The following is a 23,026-nucleotide window of genomic DNA, read 5'->3' on the forward strand; positions in this document are numbered from 1 at the left end:
AGAACTGGTTCAGAATGACAAGTATCAGGGAGAGGACATACTCAGCTTAGTGCTTAGCCTCAAAAGCTTGGTGAAGCAGTTCAGCAGCAAACTGTTAGTAAATGACCAGAAAACCAGCATAAATAATGTTATTTTAAAATATTTAAATCACCAGCTGAGAGAGAATTTAGAAATACAGTACGTATAGTAATTTGCACCTAGTAATTTTTTATGTTTGGAATATGTTTTTGTTTACTTTGTCACAAGTGGCATGTTCCGTAAACAAATATTTGTTGCCCAAACATTCCTAAAAGATTTGTAAAACTTGCATTAATTTTACATCAGGTCTGCAAGACACTACACTGCATTGAATTTTTTTTATTATGCAGTACAGGATATATTATTTCACACATTTTTAAAGCTTTTTTTTACTTTTGTAAAGGTAGAAAGTCATCACATCATTTTTGTTAATTTTTCTTCTGTGGACATGATTAAGCAAATATTTTGATAACGTTTATACCATTGGCTTCTTTAGTACAGAACTTTGAAAAGTAATCATCTCTCTGGTTTTGTTTTGTATCCATGAATTTTGTACATTTCATTATATTTTCTAAAACTGAGGACAAGATTTAATGTTGGATTAGGTCAAGCTGCTGTAATAAATCCTGTGTTCCTTGTATAAGGCTCTAGAATAATACTTGATCATTCTGTTTGTAGTCAATAAGTATCTTCTACAGGAATTAGTTGTATTATTTAGAAATCGTCATATTGTCTGGGGATGGATTTCATCCCTCCAGAGAGGGGCATTTCATCTTACCTGCCCTAGAAGAATCACTATGTTGTACTGTTGACTCTGAGTTCAAGATTAATTATTAACACCAACTTATGGCTTCTTTTTCACTCAAGATGCTTGTGTGTTCAAGTACAGTTCTAACCAATGTTTATCACTAAATAATCAATTTTATAAGTAGCAAAAATGGGACAGGAGAAGTTGAAATTGTACAATGATGTAAGAAAATAGTCAAGGGTAATGGATGAAGTATAAAGCAAAAAGCATTGTAGCAAGGGGCTATATGGAAGTTCACCAAATTTAATTATACCTGTATCCTGCTGAAAGCATACTGTCATTATAAACAGTAATCCATTTTGGCCTAATGGCCAATTTGCTTGGATGATATGGCCACTAATTTGACCAAGAAACAAGCAGTATGACTGGCAAGCTTGCCTTCAAGGTGTTTGCTGATAAAATGCCAAAAATATCTTTGTATATTTAAATGTTGCCTCCAGTCGTGCTACAAATAAAAAGGTAGGATCTTATCGTAAAATCACTGTATTCATGTTAAATCTACTCAAAAAATATATCTCAGAAAAAAGCTACATTGAAATCTCAGTAAAATATAAACAATGTATTTGTATAATATTGTGGGACTTAAAACTGATGCATTCATGTCACATTACAATTAGAAACTGATGCATTCATGTCACATTACAAGCTTAGAAAATACTCCACTCTTGTAATAAACAAGACAGCCATGAAACATTTTTTAATTAAACTTTAAGAACTATACTAGGGGAAAAATGCAATAACACTCTAGGAAATAAAAATTCCATTATAAAGCAATTATTTGTATTTACAATAAAGTATAAGGACGGTTACTGCAACTCATGGATTTGTAAAAAGCATTCAGTGTTATTTGAAGACTAAGAGTAAAAATTGCCAAAATACAGGTTATATATTTCTTTAAACAAAAGATTTCAAGTTTTAATAACATGCTTCGATTACTTGCAAACAAATAATATTCTACTCTACTCAAGAATAACCCTGATATCATTAGTATGTTATAAAATTTAAATAAAAACTCAGTAAAGCCAATCAATCACAACTAAAATATTTGATACCTGCAACAAAAAACATTCAATCTAATAAAAAGCTCTCATTACATTTTAAACAAGTGACACTTTCACATTTCAAAAACATTAACATGTTGAATGGCAGTGGAAATATTTTGTTATTATAAAAATTAAAATTTTCAGTGTACAAAAATTGTTTAAAGCTGATGAAAGGTATTATTGTAAGAGAAGTACCAGTGAGAACTGCCTAAGTGTAGACAACCTACATACCCATCTTCAGCAAATAACAAGGTCAAGAGTACATCTCAACAAACAAATTACAGTTACAAATGCCTGCTTCTCACACACACAGACATACAAACACAATTTGTAACAAAAAAAAAAAAGTTCAACTATTTAGTACGGTAGAAACAGGATAAAAACTGTACCCTCATTCTTAAGTAAAGCCTAAGATAATCAGGCATAGAATAGCTTTAGGATGAAACCTATTAGAACAATTCAGCACTTCGGTTTCCTAGTATCTTCAGTGTCATTACAAAGGATTTGTGTGGTGCAAAACTTACCTTGTAAGATTACAACTTTATAAAAGTAAAACACTTAATTCTCATGAAGCTGGCTGGAAGAATTTCTTAAACATAGTTAATGCTTGTGACTGTATGTAGGTGTGAGCATTTGGGAAGATTTCTTGTAAATGTTCGTTTCAAACGTATGTAGTAGCAATATTGAAGCAATTTTAGTGTGCACAACTTTGCATTTGTATTGCAATATATAAAGTGTGTATTTTACCAATATGACTACATTTGAGTGCTAATTATCATTATATAGTGTTAACTATGCCATTCTTGAATGGGCATGTCTGCAATGTTTGTTCTTAATAATTTAATCTTATTAAATAAATTAAATTTTTAAAAATTTAATGACTGGATAACTGATGATTTTGTAGTTTCTGGTAAAAAATTTTTCTGGGGTTTTTCCTTAACTGTATTAGTTGTTGGTAGAAAATGACATGGATAAAGTAAGTTTGATCACTACAGTTGCATGAATCATACAACAAATTTTCCTGTAAATCCCAAGTATATACTGTATAGGGAAGAGACATTCCCACTGCACAGGCTTGTACAATCATGCAGTGTCCCATATCGTCCAGTCACTCTACTATGTAAAAATGTAACATTCACAGCTCCCCTTAGAAATAGCATTATTGGATTGCATTTTTACATTCCAATAATGTAATTACTTTTTGTCAATGTGTCAGTCTTACCTTTTTATGTGTAACACTAAAAAAAAATAATGAAAATATGGAAATGGAATAGACTTATGTTTCCCATTTAGATTAATTCATTATTGTTTTTTATTGTAATTGAATAACTGGGCTTTGCTTGCTTCAGATTACATTTTCATCCTGTTTTGACAGGTTTTCTAATGGCAATAAATAAGTAAAATATATTAGTTGGTTTAGTTTCTTCTTAGTATATAGTATATTAATTTTACATTTTTGTTCACTGCTTAAGACTGTCTGTAATTTTAAGTGTAGCAATTGTTTGTTAGCCTTTACTAAATCAAAAGTTTTCTTGTCTAACTGGTATGGGTGATGTGTATGATTATATATAGTCTATATAAAAATTCCCCCCCAGATACATTTAAAATTCATAACTTGCATTTGACTGATCCAGCAGATCATTCTTAACAAAAAATATTGTTTATCTACTAATTTAAGATAATTTGCATTTACTGTAATTTTTAATTTCAAATTTGCTTCCTGTAGCTTGATTAAATATTGAAATGGGGAAGACCACTACTGTATATTCAAAAATTACATTTGGTAGGAGGGCTCTCCACAACACTTCAGAAGGCCCAGGCCTACTTAATAGAAAAGTTTCATTATCTGTACAATATTCAGTAATTTGAACATTAATGGTTATGAATCCCATTTCTTGGAAAGGTACTATACACAAATGTTGGTTTATCAATTAGAAAAGGCTTCATAAATTTTATTTTATTACAGCGCTACTTATACTAACAAATATGAGTTAAAAACCAAGAACCATTCAAATAATTATCATTTGAAAACTGTAATGTAAATACATAACTTTATTAACCAGAATGCTGCATATTTACCTCTTATAAACTTTTCACATATCTGAATCTTTTTCCTATTTGTGTTTCTTGATGTGGAACTTTACTTACATTGAAAGGGGCAAAAAAATTTGCCATCTGTAGAGCATTCGGAAAGTTGTAATATAATTTGAGGTACACCAAATGTGTTATATTTCAAGAAAATCTCTTCTCTGTAACTTATCTTAAAAATATGCTGTAAATTATGTTTAGTAAGAATGATAAAAAAATTAACTTTGATTTTACAGGTGGCTCTGTAAGGCACACAGCATCTTGAGGAGGTAATTGCCTTTTTTGGAAAAGCATGTGATCAAAGTACAGTAAGTACTTGTGTCAAAATGTATAAATTATCCACTCAAGCAATGGCTTGATGAAACATATTTCAGATCAAGGAATAAAACATTTCAATCAGTTACCAGTCATTTGAGCAACAACTTTGATCTTATCACTCGGCTTCCTATAGTTACCAGTGGCATTTAAGTTTTTAAAAAAAAAACTTTAATATTCTGTTGACCCTTCCTATTTCGTATAGTGCAGAAAATGAATTTGGCCATCAGTGACATTTCATGTAGTGACTATAGACACTAATGTTAATTAAATTTTCACCTATTTTGCCATAAGGATTGTCTAGAGGAGGATTATATTGCCATTTTTTGAGACACTAAAAGTTAATGTGTTGCACTTTATCTTTTAGACCTCTCTTAATACATACAAACAAGCTTTTAAAAATATATGAAGAATCTGCTTTACATTAAAGATTATCTTCAAGATAACTGTTAAACAGTGTTGTTTCTGGAGTGTTCCATTTCAGAATTTTAAAATGAAAACGACAAAACACTGCTTAGGTAAGTTATATGTTCTCCAAGTACTTCCAGAAATATGCAGCTTTACAAGAGACTACAAAACTGAAGACCCTCATACATTAAAATAAGTAAAATTCAATAGTGGCACACAAGTTAACAACAAATATATGAATGGTAAGTATGATCACAATCAAATGAAAAATATTCAGAATAACTTTGTGTCTATATTAATATTGCACATTTCCTATGGAAACTAAAGTACTTACTATATCTAAATGGAAGTGTAAACTGAGAAGAGCAAACCTGAAAACATCAATAGATCAAAAGTACAAAAAAATTATAATCAATCTCTTATAGCTGCAATATGTGTTGTGAGGTTAACCTGGTTTTATATATGCTCTGAATACTGAAATCAATAATAAAAGGTGAAATCCTTATAGCTACCAAGTCTTGTAACAAATATCCCTTTTAAAAAAAATTAGAAATTCAGAATGTATATCTGCACACAAATGTGTTGATGAAGTTAAAGGCTTCCCTATTATACTGTCAATAGGAGTTCATAGATGTGATACTTGTTAGTTCCTAATGACATTAAAATATAAATAACATCACAGTTTACTGAGTAAACTACCCAAGGCTAACTAGATTGGTGTTGAGTAACTTTCAGAATAAAACAATAAGCAGTATTCCTGAGGATGACAATAAAAATTACACAAAATTTTCCAGTTGCATTCACAACTAGACACTATTAATTTCTGATCATAACAACAAGCACCTGAATTTTTGCTGAAAGGACAACTGAAAATGCAAAATACTTTCATGGTGAAGGATCAAAATAAGCTATCCAAATCTGGTTCTATTTAGTATAGACCTCTACAGCAGAGGGTCTTGCATTAAATAGTAACTCTTAAATGAACATATCAAACAAGTCTTGCATTAAATACAAGTTTCATAAGTAAAGAAAAAACCAATACTGTTCAGGAACAGTTTCCATAAATTTGTTCAGGGGAAAGTGATTCGTAGTGAAACAATGTACTGTTCTGACATACAAACTTGTTAGAGAGGGAAACCATCAGTCACTAATATAATGATTGTCCAGAAATTTAATACACAATGTATACCTTTCATGGGTTCACATTACAATTAAAACTAACATAAAAAGATAATTAACATCTTAAACTCAGATATACAACTGAATACTTTACTGCTTTTAAAACTGTTTTCCACAATAAATACATTTCATAAAAATTACATCCTGTTACAGTAAAATCCGTAACTTTCATACAAATGAACAAATCCACGATGCTAGTGTATATATATTGTACAATATTTTCAAACTCTCACCTCACAGATTGAGTTCAAATTCTCAACTACACTAGCATTGAAAAAAAAAAAAAAAAATTACAGTAACACTCTTACCAAACAAAAATTAGACAACACATACTTAAGTGTACCAACTGACACAGGCAAACAAAGTCACTGGCTTGTAGAATCATATGCCAGGGTCACACAAAATGCAAAATTGTACAACTAAGCATTTATAAAAATTTCTGGTTACATATATCAATTACTCTTCTTTAGTTGTACAGGTTACTACATTTTCTGGTACTCAAAAAACGGATTCAAAATGACCAAAGAAAACAAATGACATTTTAAATATTTATAAATATATGGTATATTGTAGCGCAATCTGAATGTGATTCGGATAATTGCCTGTTCAGTAACTCCATACATACTGTGTTACCTACTGGAGTAACTCCATACATACTGTGTTACCTACTGATGTGACCAAAGCATTAAAGTTAAAAGAGCTTCAGCTTTTGATATGCCATACTTAAGAACACTTTGTTCATTTGTACATAATACCTATGGCATATCTGCAATATTTACAATATTAAAATGAACAATATTTTATATTTTCTATCTGGAGAAAAAAGAAAACCTCAACTCTTGAATTCAAGAGAACACCACTTCAATCTGTACTACATTCATTAAGTTTTGTAATATTGAAAACAATCAAACACTATTCAATAATGTTACTTAGAAATTGGGCTCTTCACTTTTGAAGCAATATTAATCATGTAGGACAAAACTTACAATATGTATAGCTGTACTATTAACAGTTCATGAGCTGCAGCAAGATTCTGTGGCCAATCATTTCTGATCGGAAACTGAGTCTACCTGCAAAAACCAGAAATACACAAACCCTTCCATGACAAAATTATTATGGCTGACTTTGAAATTGCTTCTCAGAAAGATAAAACTTATGACACAGTAAAGTACTGCACAGTACTTTTCAATTAAAATTAATCTCACTGTGATTAGGAACTACACTGACTTTGCAGTTACCTTAACAGTAATATTCATACTTACAGGCAAACATACACCTGTTTTCACTTTCACATGATCATACAGCATAGTTACAAATCTGGTTGCTTGTAATGGCACTATTGTGATTCCTTAAAAATGACATATATGTGAACTTAAGAATTTATATAAAAAAAAACCTTAATGTTTGTTGATATTCTCGCCTCTTATCAAACTACATGGACAAAAACTGGCATATGACTGGAACCCGATACCATCATAATAACTGGTGAAAGAAGGGCATGAGTATTCTAAAACTATTATCATTAGGGTAGGAAAAACTTAGAAGCAGCTATCATCAGTCATTGCTTACAGTTTAAGGATGACTGAAATCAAAATTAATAGTCCCTGCTAATAATTAAACCTCTATGCGCGGATGATACCTTGCCTATAATCGGACAACTTGAGGATTAAGGTTAAAATCTTTAAGGTCAGTATATAGCTGATGATAATGTTAAAATTAAAACCACTCTCAGGCACATGGCTGAAAACTTACTTCCGCCGAGGTAATACTATAAAGAATACAGGTGCAACCATACTATCATATATACCTTGCATATATGCCTCAGTACTTTGACAGTCATAACTGCCTGTGAGATCTGCTAAATTTTATTCATATTTGAGAAAAAAAATAAAAGGTATCTGATCATAGCATGAGATACAAAATACGAAGTGGTTTTTACGTTCGACTAAAACAATCACTTTGAAGCTGACTGTGCCTTCTCCGCTTCCTCAGCAACAACAGTAGGCTTTGGAGTAAAGTCTGTCACTTCCTTGTATACAAGTTCTGTTTGAAACAAATAACGAAAGGTTAACAAAAAGGTGATTAGAATTATTCCATGAAAAATCTGAATCCCTAATTTTACCAGGCAAAATCAAATAACTAATTCGCCTTTGAAAACACATGGCCTCTCAACATAACGATACAAAAAATATTAATGTAAAGTTTTTCTTGGTGTCCTAAACATACACAAATATCTTAAAAGATTTTAAAATTTTTTCTTGGTATCTTAAATACACATAAGTATCTTACACGATTTTTTTATAAAAATTTTTTCTATATAAACCCATTTAAATTTTTTCTACACAAACCCATTATTGACTCCAGACATTCCACTTACATATGAGAAAGAAGTAACTGAAGGTTATGTAAATATATAAATATTAAACATGTTCCCAGAATACAAGAGAATATAGTAGAAGTTAAGCCAAAGGCCAAAGCGCTTGGACCTATGAGGTCATTCAGTGCTGAGATGGAAGCTGACAGGTTTGAACGGTGTAACAGGAGGAAAGCCTCGCAGTTGCACCATAAAAAAATTGTTAGGAGATTGTGGAAAGTAAGGTGGAAGAGAGAATATGAATGGAGGTGCAGCAAAAGGAATGACGGGTTGCAGCTAGGGGCCAAAGGGACGCTTCAAGGAACCTTATTAAATAATGCCTACAGTGCACTGATGGCAATACCCCCTACGGGGAAAGCATGTTCCTGGAAATAAGCAGCATTTTTCATGACCATACCATAGGGAACTAGACATTATTTTAGCCTTCTACAATACAAGCAAAGAAAAGCTCCTAGCTGTCAATTACTAACGTATATTACTGACATCTTGCCTGTGCAAAATGAAGATGGTCAAGCAAGATTTGTGCAGTCCCTTAAAAAAAAAAAATGCCCACAGATCACTGGGTCAGTGTGGTTTTTGCCAAATACCTTCATCTGCTGACATCTGCTCTGCCTCAAATCATCCATATGTGAAGCATTTACGTCGAAGGAGCATCATGTGACTGTACTTTTCAACTCTGAAAAAGCACATGACACTCTTTGGAGATGCAAAACCATGATTGACTTCAAGAGGAAACTTGCCATTATTCATCCAAGCACTTTTAGCTCGCCATTTGTTTCATGTCCAAGTGGTACTGTAATACTTTGCCAGAGAGAAAACACCAAAATGGGTGTGACCCAGTTTGCTCTTGAAATAAATGTCACATCATTTACATTTTCCCATGACTGCCTATCTCTTTTATTTGCCAAGGCCAAAGCAGCTATGGCTGAATGAAAATGTCAACTGATAATAAGACTTAGATGGGCAGAAATTAATGGTTTCAAGTTCTCTGCAAATGACACATAACTGTTTTTTTATGTATATTCAGAGTACATCCAGACTAAAACATATAGGTTGAGAGCACTTATTCACTTAGAAGCCCAGTTTTTATGAATAATCTACTATCACTAGTCAACCAAAGTTGCCCACTTTAAATCACTTAATTCAAATGTTTGGATGTATCAAATACTTTTAAAAGTGCTAACACTACATACATCTTGGGATGTGGACCATGAATCTCTTTTAAGAATGATGATGCAATAACAAAGTATGGTCTGTAGTTATGGTTCAAGTTACACAAACTCCCCAGGACCCTTTTCTTTAAAACTGCCTCAAAAGAGACTAGCCCAAAAGTATCCCCAACCTTCCGGTCCTTTTTGCCACTGGCTGCCATTCCTCTTCCATCTACACCTGGTCATCCCCTCTTGAGAGGGTTAATTCAAGCAGCACCAACAAATCTGTTCATTCATTGTCTGAGAATGAAGAAGCCCACAGGAAGATGTCTTCCTTTGACTATCTTCATAAAATTTAGTCAGTTTTTAATATTCCAGGTAGTCCTTCACTTGTTGCTTTCTTGGACGCACTAGCAGGAAGAAGAAATGATCAACCAACCACCATGTGTCTGCTGTTGTTGCTGCTACTGTGGCAGTCCCTGTGACTACCCTGTCTGCTACAAGTGATTTTCCAGTGACTGTGGTGATGCCTGTAGCTGAGTAAGTAGGCAATGTGACTTCACCCCCTCCAGCCTCAACCACCCCTTCAGTGTGCAAGATGATTAAGAAGTCTGACAAAAGGAAAAGAGTTCTTGCTGTTCCTCATCAACTTCCTGATCATACCTCAAAGTTCACTGCTGTCTTCCTTGTGCCCAGACTCTCTTCCTTGGCATAGGAAGAAGGGCAAGTACAAGGTCAGGCAGTAGTAGTCCAGGTGGACTTTTCCTATTTGCTCTTCCTCAGGGCAGCAGAGTAGAGGTGAGTGATCATCATACCTCAGGCAGGGCTTTCACTACTGTAAATGCCCACTTTAACATAAGGACTGCCCACCCACCATGTGCTCTTGGGCTCACATCATTACAGCATTTTGTGGTGGGCATGCACAACCTGTTTGCTCACTGTTCCATCCACAGTCCTTGACTATGCACAGGCAAACAACAGGCAGGCTCTCCTCGTTCACCTTCAGAAGGATGCAGCAAAAACCTTGCACCCCCTCCTCACTTGGTGCATTCACACTCTCCATTGCACTTCTAATCCAAGCATTCTCGCTCCAGGGAGAGGTCTCCATTGATCTCTGTGCTATGCAGGCAAAAGGAGCAAGAGAAAGGTGGTGCAACCTCTTCCCCTTCTCCTCAGTTTCCTCACTCAGTTGCAACTGATTATCAAAGCCAAGGGGTGTCACTGTCATGGCCCGAATTCTGTTCAGACTGTGAACCTGCAGGTTCCCCTCTGCCTTTTCTGTTGAGAAACTTGTCTGGTGCTGGACAGGAGCCAGAGCTATTAAGGAAGCAGGTCTGGTTTGGTCTCCTCTTCCATGGGAGAGGAGGTAGCTCAGACCTCTTGGGATCCTTTGGAACTTGAGGGACCCTCCCCTTCAGATCCCCTGCAGACTGAGTTGGAATGGCATTTTCAGGAGTGTATTTTGCTCATTTATGAGCACAATAATCTCGGAGAGGTGATTTCAGCTTCCCCCCTATCATACAATTTTGAGTACAGAACTAACCTTGGGCACTGTTGTGGAGGTGAAACCTTTTGTCAGGTTACCTTGGTCCCAGTTAGCTTGAGGTTTTTGGAGGGAGTGAATGGCCTGATCTGTGGGCTGAGGAGTTTCCTTCACTGCCACTTTCAAGCCAGCGGAAGTTTTATGCCTGGAAGGATGCATCAATGTGTTGACTGACAGACAACCTTCCCCTCCACAGACTCTTTCAACGCTGCAGACATCAATGCCTTGAAATCCATAGCAACGGCATCATCGCACAGTCTCATGGCTAGACTTGTGGATGAGCTCTCCTAAAGACTACGCTGTGAAAGGTATTTACATCCTTGGACGAGAGATCAACACATCTGAGTTGATGGTGTCATCAAGCGGAGCCATTACCTACTTGGCACACCAGGTATCCAACCTGTGGGTGAAGCCGTCCTTCAAAGAGATGGTATTCTCTCTTTATTCCCTCGCCAGGTGTCCCACGAGAGTAGCCTCTTGCTGCAGAAGAGTTGTGTTGGGCTCACCTCTGTACTTCATGAAAGGTAGTCATGGTCAAGAACCATCAAATGGGTTCCCCTCTCCACCTATGCAGTGTCCTTCAAACTTTTGCAGGGGGAGGGGGGAAGGCGCCAGTTATGCACTTCTGGGTTCTGCCAAGCCCTCAACATCTGTTGTGCATCAGATTTTAGGAGTATAATCACTATATATTCCATCAGCAGCATTAGTACTGAAGTTGTGATGAATTCTGTAATGTCCCCTCAAGTACTGATATGGAGCAATTTCTAGTCAGAATGTATGTAAGTGACACATTCTAATTGGCTATCTGGAGATTATCAGAGTATGTGCACTAATGCTGCTTTGTAGACACGTTACCATTATCAGAGTGTTTACTACTACACAGATCATCCTATATAGACTAGTCAAATCTGTCAACATTACAGGAGGAATACTTACTTAGGTCACCTTATGAAAATATTCCACGAGTTCAGAAAAATATGCTTGTGTTACTAGATTTATACATATGTACTAAGTCATACACATGTACAAGACATCATGAGGATGTCCAAACTTACCACTGTTTCACCTCAACATGAAAAGGAAAATAGAGTAAAACACCCTCACCTTTCCATTTTTCTGTGGGGAGTTCCATATCTTCGAAGCTTTGATCATAGGGTTCGCTATCAGGTTCGTCTGATGGATCTGCATACTGGGCAAGATATGGATGAGCTAATGCCTGAGCTGCAGTCACTCTTCGTTCACTATCTAGTTCCAACATCTTCTCCAGCAGGTCAACAGCTGAAAGGAATTAAAGATAAGATTATAAAATTATTTTTGTCATGAAATAAGATGTTTGTGTTAAACTGAAACACAGATGATTAATATTATGAAGTTCTGTACGATAGACAAGTGCACAATACGAATAATGAACTGAAATGCTAGTGTAAATATGCTTCCATGCATTGCTACTATCATATTAAAGAAAAAAATAATTATTTTATGGAACATTTTGTTAAAGGCATCTAAAATCTCAGACTAAAATAAACAATAATTGCCCCTAAGTCACTGGTATTTGTCACTGATGCAGCATTTGGTATGCAGTGATCTTCTGCAGTTGGTTTTTGCAACTTTATAAGCTTACCAGTTTCGCTCTAAATGTAGAAATCACCAGTGTCAATAAAATATATGCAAAAGCTATTTCGTAAATATTTACTCAGTTGCAAGCTCGAAGCTAAACATATTAATAAATGTTTCCTTTGTACATTCAAATTAATTTGCTTTTATTTGCATTTATAATGGCAAGAACACAAACTGGGAAAACAATATCCTAGCAAAATTTAAAATATCTTACAGCTGCTAATGAGATATGAACCCCCGGTTTAATTAAACACTATTGTACTACTAAAGTTAAAAAAGGAAAAGTGGCAATATCTGTAAAAACTATGGTACAGGCATACTGATAAATTTGTTCATTACTTTTTAAAATAATTAACATTTTTGTAAAACTATGTCACACACTGCTCTGATCCTGGCTTCAGTACTTACCAAGTGGATTGGCTCCACGGAATACTTGTCGGAAGTCCTTCTTTCTCATCTGTGGTAAGGACCTAATGTAGTTACGTGCCTGTAAAACAGTAGTAACTTAAGCAACTGCCATTACTCCTGATACTGTATATTGAAGAAAATTTTTACCCAAACTGGAAAAAATAGCTATAACTACCAAGTACTATCAAAATTATTCAATAATTGCCATGAAAGAGATATGGCAAAAAGGTTTGAAAGAACAATAAGAAAGGAAAAATTAAGCAAAACTTTGCAAGCTGAAGCAAAACCTAAAAATACATCAAGGACAATAAAATTTTCATTTCTGACTGCATAATGTTTTCAATGTGCAACTTACAGCACTGTATATACACTTATTGGTGACAATATCATATACCAGCAATATTAGGCCTGATTCATGTCTTTGTCTCCCAGCCAACCTGGTCTTGGAATGTTTTACTTCTCACTCGTTAGTTATGTTCTTTGAAGTGCTTCAATTCAACACTCAAGTGTAACAGCAGTTTTTTTAAAACAATTTTTATACAAAAGTCCATCTTTACTGAAACAACATATCGATCTTACTGTGAACACTTTTTTTTTTTTTTTTTTGCCTGAACTAACATGTTTACCACCCAAAAGTTAAAACACTCTGCTAAACCGATAAAGAAAGAACTGATCAAGGGTAAACTTAATACATGACACAGGAGTTTACCAAAGCAGAATTATTCCATAGCAAGAAGTTCTGATGGAGTCCACTTCTATGGCTGTAATTACCTTCCACCAATTAACATTACTGTACTGCAGCTTTATTAAAGCAATGTGTCTTAATCCTCAAAAATTACATTAATAGTACCACTTGAATAAATTATCAGTTTTCACGCACTACTAAGACACTGACTGTGACGATCACCTTTCGCGCAAAAAAAATTACACCAAGAATACTAGTTTTGTAATTAAAGCATACTGTACAGAGAGAAGTTCATGCACATCCTTGCTATGTCCATAGTAAAATAGTTCATGAAGGTTTTGCCTCCACATATTACACTCATAAATTTCTGACTGATTCGCTAAACTGAGAAATTAAAAGTTCCACAACACTGACCTCTATAAAACATTCTTTGAAGATGAGAATTGCAAGGAGAAAACTTTATAACAAGTACTCTCCCTTTAGTATATAAAGAAAATTAAAATAAATGAACTGATTTATATAGAAATTCATGTTTGAGACATACGAAAACTACAAGTCGTTTTGTACGTATGATGTGATGATGATAAAAACAGATATTGCTGGATTTGCTGAACGCCATAATGATTGTTGGGGTTTGGCGGGCAATTCAAATGAGTACAATTGAAGACTTTATTGGTTCCTTTTTGACTAAAGAGACCAATCAGCTGGGGTCTTTGACCTAACAAAGTTCAATTTGAAAAGTTAACGGTCAACAGGGGATTAGCAGTCGACGGGTTGGGGCGTGTCGCTAAGACAGTGATCAGCACGTCACCTCAGAGTACCTTCCAACTATAATTGCACCTTCTGACTATAATTGCATAATTAAGTAGCATAATATGAGCAACAGGGCCCTCTATAAGGAAAATATACTTGTTAATTATATCTTACACATTTCAACAGTACTGGTAGAACCTTTATATGACTGAGAATCTGGTCAGGTCATAAATATTATTTTACTTACATCATAAAACCTACATCATGAGTGTTAACTGGCAGATAAATCAGTCATGGGAGTATCCTATCATAGAGGGAACTACCTCACTACACCACACACCTTTGTAGGAGGGTACTCACTACAATGTGCCTCAAGGAAGGCTCTGTAGATTCTATATAGCATCCGAGTGGCTCCAACTGTACATACTATTGTTTTCTGCAGTTTACTTTCCTTTCATTCTAAATTCTTACTATATTCTTTAGATTTTCAACTCAGTCTTATGATGGCCAAGTGGTCTAGTTAAATTATTATCTAAGACTCTCCTCTGAGGAACAGTTCATCATCTTTCAGAGTTTTACTGAAAATTTTCACTTTATTGGGTGGAATATGTAATTGGTTCTCGCTGTCTTCAGTCACATTCACTGTCTATCCGAATTCCCATTTTGTCTAGGTCTTCAATTATGCCCATTTTCCATGATGATCTATGCCTTCCTACTGTTTTTCATCAGGCTACTTCCATATACACATCTGCAAAACTTCAGCCATGAATCTTAGAATCTTGTTGTTATACCTTTCTAAATTCTCTATATTTTTTTTCTAGTGCTCCTGTCTCTGCTGCCTCTCTCAGAAGTAATTAAAATATTAGTAAAATGAAAGGTTTGTGTACTATTTGGTCTTCCAAACTTTTAAATGACATTTACATGATAAATGTATCACGTGGTATTGGGAATTCCTTCCCCCAAAATCAGCTTGTTTTCATCCATACCTGCTTGAGCGTGTCATCAAGTCTGAGACTGACATCTTTGGTTACCATTACAAGTATTAATTTATGGTAAATATATAAGGATTTCAGATATCCTGGATGATGCTTGCAATAAAGATGTATAATAAGTGCCAGATTGCACAAGAATAAAAACATATTACTCAATGACAAAATGTTTTGTCTTGCAGCAACTGCATTGAAAACCTAGTGATCATTAAGAACAAAGGACAGTAGTTGCCTTAAAAGATTCAGCATAGTTTGCCAATGATCCATCTCATTCTAATTTGTCAAATTTTCCTTGTTATGTGAGGACATCATTTTGTTGAAATCAAATTTACTGCAGGATAGGTCATCTTCCTTAATGGATTTAAAGCCAAAACAATGGAAATTAAGCACATGCTCCAAAGAGTTAATAAAACATCTTATCAAAACCTCACACACAATCCACTATATCTATTGTCTTGAAGATTTGCATAGCCAACTTAAATGCTTCCATTATTGCTAAAATAGACAGCCTATCAATTAAGGTAGCAAGAGTTGATCCATTACCTTGAAAAGTTCGTACTTATCCTGCGTTATTCATATGTTTTCTTTTATGTCAGTTTTCACTAATGGATATCAACTCTAATTCTAAACGGTTCCTTGATGAAACCTTAGGTGGCATTGTTCAGTTCAAGCATCAAAGATGACAACCTCAAAAAAAATGGTACATCGCCCAGCCAGTAGCCCTGTTGAGCAATCCAGTGTCTCCTGCTCTCTCTTCTTTCTTGGCATCTTTCTGTATTCCTGGCATCTGCCATTTGGGGGAACCCTTGTTTGCTTTAGCAAGCAAAATCAATATCTAAAACCTTCTGGGGCACCAGAGAAGACAAAGTTTATAAGTTCAACTATCCTCACATAGCTGCTGACCTTTGAATGAGTCATCAGTAAAACTCCTATATTGCTTATTGCAGCATAAGCAGCTACCACTGTACAGTATTCAAAAATATTCTCTATAGGAGGGAGGAGATGGTAAAAACTTTCCGATTCTAATTTTGGTCTTGACACCCTTCAGGATTTAACCCATGCAGGAGCTAGTTCAAGAAAAAATATACTGTTGGTCCTGGATGACCAGGGAAACTATCTGGAGAGAAAAAATAAGGACACTCTGTTGTACATAAAAAAGGAAGTTGATCTCTACAATGTCGAGCAGATGACATGGAATTACCTCAAGACCCAATCCCTTCTCAAGCTACCAACAACCTAGATGAACTTTCCCTTATTTCCACATACCAAATACAACATTTGACACATTTTACATTCCTCTTATACTCCTTCCCCTTACGGCAGAACAGAGTGCAGGTTTACCTAGTTTACACGTCCTGGTATTTGCTTGCCCCACTAAAGCACTTTTGGAACTGTGATATGCCTACTAAAGAAATACCTGAGAAATGCAATTGGGATACTGTTTCCATACACAATCTGTGATACTGATAAACATGCTCCCTCTACGGATAGGATCTACCTGAGAAAATAGGGATTTCAGTTAAGTGAAGGAAACTATATAAAATCAACTAATGGAATAGCATAATCGAAGATGAACATTTTGTGCAGTTCATTCACCTAAATAACACAAGAGGTACACACACAATTATCTGACAGCAAAACTTCGAAGATTCAAATTTTGTGAGGATCTCAGCAAATTTTCTTGTGTTTTCATAAAGAGGAAAATATAATTAAGAGAAAGTCACAGACAAAAAAACTAACTTAGGATGGCAGACTAACATACAATAAAAACCTTTTAGTGGACTTTCACTTGAAAATTTTGCATATTAATGCTAAAACTTAAACATATAAGAAGCAGGTACTATAATGTGTAAAAAATCAAAGTACAAGCTCAGAGAAAATTCGAGACTATGAGCAAAGATGTCTACATAAAATGGGTCCCTTAGTCAAGGAAACTGTAAAAAAAACTTTTTCTCAAACTGATTTGTGTTATTACTTTGGAGAGAAATTTACTACATTACTTTCATATTCATTTCATCATTGTTATGTTAATGAACTTCACTGAGAGATTGATTTACAAGCAAAAATAGTGTTTTATCTTATGATTATATCACAGCCTCGCATGAAAATCTACCGTATTACTGTACTTTTATACTCATTTTATAATTTTTAAGAAAATTTACTAGGATGTATAATAAACTAGCCTGCTATAAAACTTTGCAATTAGTTTAGATCAAGATTTTCTTTTACTTACATGAAGTGAAATATAACAAAGAAAGAAATTTGGCTCAAAAAAAAAAAAAAAAACAGAAATACTGCAAGTAATGTATACATGAAACATGAAAAATTAGAACAATTTGCCCCAGCTCATCACCAGTAAATATGTAAAACTACAAAAAATTAATAATAAAGGGGATTAAGAAATGGATACACAGATGAATAACATGCATCGTCAATGAGGGCTGATTTTCATATTAAAAACACAGATGATTACTGATGGCAGGGGGTACACAATTATGGGGGGGAGGTGGACCCTAGTTGAGAGGCAGCTCTCATATGCCTGGAATTGCAATTGCTTTCTTTTCTATAAATCTCTGATGGTTTGCCTTGACTCATACACAAGTAAACATTAAGGTTTATAGTAGCAAAGAACACCACTAATTGCCGACTTAATTTTATGGTGAACAAAGATTGAAATATAAGTGTAATCAAAGAACAAGTTTTTTTTGCTAGTACCTGACCTTGAAAGATCCACCTTACTAAACAGTAAGACAAAATTTGTAACATGGAAAATGAGCTTTCGCTGCCAGTGAAGATTTGTATTATCTAACAGCTTTTTCTACTCATCTAACTGGGATTTAGAGATTAGTTGTTTCCTTAACCAGCGATAAAACATTGTAGAGTAACAAGTTTATTAAATTAAAAAATATCTGCATCAGTCATTAACACTCCCTAGTAAGTGGCAGCAGGCAGCTACAACTCACTCTTCAGAACAGAAACCCATTACATAGTGAAGTGCTACATTGGTTGTTGCTTGTGTATGAAAAAGCATTCTGTAGCCAAGAGCTTTCATTTATCATGACTTTCATTGTTGAAACCCTGGTAAAGTACATGTATTTGTTAACTTCTAAGGCTGGCAATGACAACATACAAATCTGACATACTGAATACTTGACAGCTACAAACAATTCCTTTAAGTTTGTAAAATCAAAATATAGTCTCATAATTAACAAGCTCTTATAAAAACTATCCAGATCTGACCACTGACTTTACCTCACTTGGTCCTAAAATACAAACAAATAAATGCAGCCACTGAAAAGAGTATCAAAGCACAGGCTTTACAGATACTAAAATAACTGTACCACCTCTAAAAATTTTTAATCACAGCAGAAGACAAGAACTAAAAAGCTGATAAAAGCTTTACCTCCTCACTGGTGATTTTAGCAAGAGTCTCTTCATCAGGCGTTCCAGCGATGACAAGAATACGCGTTAGTTGGTCAATGTCTGAGAAGCCAGGTTAAGGCAGCTAGAACGGCAGTGTTAGAAATAGCTTAGCATCAAAGTTAAAGCTATAAAATGTTAATAAAATTATCATCTAATAGACTTTAAAGTACGGTAGTAAAAATTCATTTTTCAGTTATTACATTTCAGAGAAGTTAGAGGACATGAACAGGATTCCTATGACCAGAAATATAATATTCTATACAGGTATTAGTGTTTGGAACTGCCAAAGAGCCAATTACCACCATGACATTACAAGAAAGAATCCAAATGCCAAATGAAGAAAAGTCTGAATATTATTACATAACCTACAACATTAAATGTACCTACATTTATGTACATGAAACTCACCAATAAACATATTTCCATTACAAATGGTGAATAAAGAGCATTATTATTATTATTAACAAAATCCAGACCTTACTGCAAAATGTAATAATTCACACTATGGGCTCATACAGAGAGCATTGGGCTGTTAAGGGTAAGAAGTAGCAGCATAAAATTCCTACAAAATGTCAAATTCTTAAGCATGCAACAAGAATTGCTAAGGTTCCTTTCTCCCATCAATTAAAATAATTCCAAATTCTGGAATATAAATGTCTAAATCACTTAAGATGTGCTTGTGCAGTACATTACAATAAAACTATGGGAAAATTAAGGATGTTCTAATAACCCAATTTGTCTAAGAAAGAGCATTTTGTCTTCTTGGGGGAACTTAAGCTACCCTAGCTATGCTCGCCACTTCAAAGGCAAAGGACACATCTGTAAGAAAGTGGTTGATATCACTGTATATTAATTGCACTACAGTTTTTGGCAGTATTTATTAGGCCCCCACTCTTTCTACCTAGCTGACCAGCCTACCTAACTTTTATACTGTTCCACTTTTAACTTCAAAGTAAATAATACATCAATTGAGGGAAGAGCCTTTTGAGACAATAAATGTGATAGCAATTTTGTATGTAAACTACTTTAGTCCCATTTTCCGCTTTTCCTTTCAAACCTTTTAGTACATACAAGTATTTTAGGCATTTTCAAAGCCTAATTTATATGTGTGTGTGTGTGTGTTTGTAATGTAGTATTTTTTTGGCCAAACTTTTGTACATCTTGTAACCATTAAAAGTTTTTTCTACCATATATGGAATTTTTATGACACCAAATTGATTTTTTCATGCTAACCATTCAGTCATACAGAGTTCACATGTCCCAGACACTGCAGTTCTTTGTCTTGCAGGCATAAAAATAGCAGCTGTCAGTGCATGTGCCATCTTGGCTTTTAACCCAACAATTACTTGCCTAACTTTTTGTGTTGTCTGACTAACAGACTGTGATTGACAAGTTTGTGTGAAAAATCAATTTGCTTTAGAAAAATATTTGATTTGTTACACTAAAAACCAATCAACCAAACAATTCAAGATGGAGGTTTAATATGCTGATGTCCCAGACTGTTAATGGTGACATACATGATCCACTGAGACCTGGGGACTACTATGATAAAGTAACCAAATGCTCTGGAAAATTAGGGTTCCTATGAGTACAGACAAGCCCTTGGAGAACAAAATAAGATGCTTGTGTGCTAACTGGTTTGGGAAATGTAGGCACCATACATAAGGCATAGACATAAAGAACCCTGCAAGTCTCAATCTCTAAGATTATCTATATGAATGAGTGAGGGTTGAGAGTTAGGGAGAGAGATGATAATTCCTCTGAAACCCCCTCAGTTCCAAAGAATTCATATTAATCCATTTATGAGTTATATCCCTGTGGTAAAATATAACAAGAATAGATTAATGTCTGCTGGTAACTGCATTTAAAATAGCATTTACCTCACAGTTACACTTAGAAGTGGAGAAGGCTCCCATTTTCACCCTAGAGGAAGGAGGGTCATTAGCTGACACAAAAGAACGACTGGCTGTTTCATACTCATATCAATACGAGCGGTAATGGACTCACATGCTAAACCTCACTTCATGTATTTCACTAATGCTTAGTGGCAATGAAGCGTATTCTAATTTAACCGCTCTGTAATCTAACAAAATCACTAATTTGGCACCCTACCAGTGTCAATGGTGTCATACTAGTGCTTAAATGCCTGTATGACCTAAAATAAAAAAAAGGTGATAAGATGGAAAATATAGATTACACTTTAGTTCACTAGATTAAGAAATTAAGGATAACAATGAATTCTGGCAATCCTGGAGAAAACACTAAGGAATTCTGCTAGGCTGCTGACAGCTATACACACAAAAAGTGAGGCAGATGATTGCCAGAAACCTGAAGAACCAGGACACATACACATAGCTTCCATTCTCCAGCTGTCAGACAGATGGCAGTGTCTGGGACATTCCAGTCAATAAAGGTAGGCCATATATGAATTACCCTGTACATATTGTGATTGGTCTGTGGTGAAATAATTAAATAAATTTATACTCTACTTACAGTGCCTATCCACTGTAACATATATAAGGAGAATAAAAACACACTAGGTATACAGTGTTCCATGGCTTCACTAAATATACAGGGTATACATATGTTTTTGTCTATCAGCTTTATTTGTAGTGATAAATACCACTACTCTGTTCCTCTTGAATTTAGAAGAGAAGCTTTCTTCACAAACACCAGTTGCATGATACCCACATGGAAGGACAGTCACAAGGAAGAACTTCTACTAAACTGTACGAATGAACTAAAGTAATGTTGCCTAAGGTAATAAGTTTAAATCAAATACTTGCAACTGCCTTAGGCATCATGCACTGCTCTCTGTATGGATTCAGGCCCTAAAACAAAGCAATGGTATTAAATCCCTTGCATACTTGATGCAAGATTACTATAATGATGTTAAAAATTAACATATCAAAAACCATAAAAATATAGAACAAATTTTTAAACTCCTCTATTATTAAAAAACTGGGAAATCTAATGGAAACAAGTTTTCATATCCTGCAGAAAGTTAAATCCAAGTGTATCACTAGTTCCTCCTGTTAAATGTGAAAAACATATAGAGAAAAGTATACATTCTTACTTGGAGACATCATGTGAAATTGTTCTTTCTTTCCCAATTAAAAATACCACACATCTTAAAAATAAACATATATCCTCTTGAAAAGTGGCACTTGCAATAAAAACAGTGAATTACCCTTGAAACAACAGGTACATTTATCAATGCATAAGAAAAAGTAAAAGCAGCTGAAAAAGAACTGGTTAGATTCTGATAAATTTAGAAAGAAAAATTTATTTAGAGATGCTACAACCAAACCACCTGATTATGTTGCTTAAAAAAATACACGACCAAAGAAAATATAACTAAGCTTCAACATGCAAGCACATAAAAAAAATCACTTATGAAGTGCTGCTATTCTAAAGGAGGAAGCTACCAATTTTAAAGAAATAATATATGATAAATAATTATATGTAAGTTTCCCAAACCATTCTATACAATACATTTTTGGGCATAGTTCAGAAAAAATGTGCAGAGGTCATACCATGAGAACAAGAAAAAAAATGACAAAAGAAACAATATTAAAAGGTTACCGCAAGTTGATGCATGCATTCACTTCAAAAACCAAACTATATGGCACACAAACAAGATATTAGTTATGTGAAAACAGAAGTTTTAAAAAAACAGGAGAGAAGTCCTCACTGCAATACTAGATTGAGAGCTCTTAGGACATCTTACTTCAGCAAATAAAAACTTCATTTGACTTCTAGTAAAACTGCTATTGAACTTGGTACAGCAATCCCCTCTTATCCACCTTTTTCAGTACAAAAAGATATACTGTACACTGAAAAAAAATTTGCAAAAGTGCAGGTAAAACCACAACTGCAAATGGCTAAAGATTTGGGGTGGCCCTAAGCCAAGCAAACTTACTCAATACTGTAAGTATGCTGCTTGGCTTGGTATACACTTGCTGATTGGCTTGCTGATTCTCAGGGAGTTGGGGGTCAAGAAAGGGTAATACAGTATTCACATGACTTTGGTGAGGGTGGAGGGGAATCCACATTCTGGGTTGTTCTGTCCTGCGACTCTTAATCCTATCCAGTGTGCCTACTGTAATCTAGTAAGATGGCACATGTTGCACCTTTAGTGGGCGTGTCATAAGCTTTGTTAAAGTCGCACTTGGGTGTGCTATTTTTGTGTGTGCTTATGGCACTGCTGCCTGTCATGCAGCA

At 34.8% G+C, this 23,026-nt stretch overlaps 1 protein-coding gene across 1 annotated transcript in view; it reads right to left on the minus strand.

Annotated features, from left to right (window-relative positions):
- Positions 1–1,589: 1,589 nt before the first annotated feature.
- Positions 1,590–23,026, minus strand: part of LOC136835539 (mitogen-activated protein kinase 14-like) — a 57,645-nt gene continuing 36,208 nt past the window's right edge. Inside the window, 4 exon segments of the mRNA XM_067099183.1 lie at positions 1,590–7,902; positions 12,032–12,205; positions 12,953–13,031; positions 18,783–18,862. Coding sequence (XP_066955284.1) covers positions 7,814–7,902; positions 12,032–12,205; positions 12,953–13,031; positions 18,783–18,862 — 422 coding nt within the window. The 3' untranslated portion in view covers positions 1,590–7,813.

This window comes from Macrobrachium rosenbergii, chromosome 55 (assembly GCF_040412425.1).
Source record: "Macrobrachium rosenbergii isolate ZJJX-2024 chromosome 55, ASM4041242v1, whole genome shotgun sequence".
NCBI classification, from domain to species: Eukaryota; Metazoa; Arthropoda; class Malacostraca; order Decapoda; family Palaemonidae; genus Macrobrachium; species Macrobrachium rosenbergii.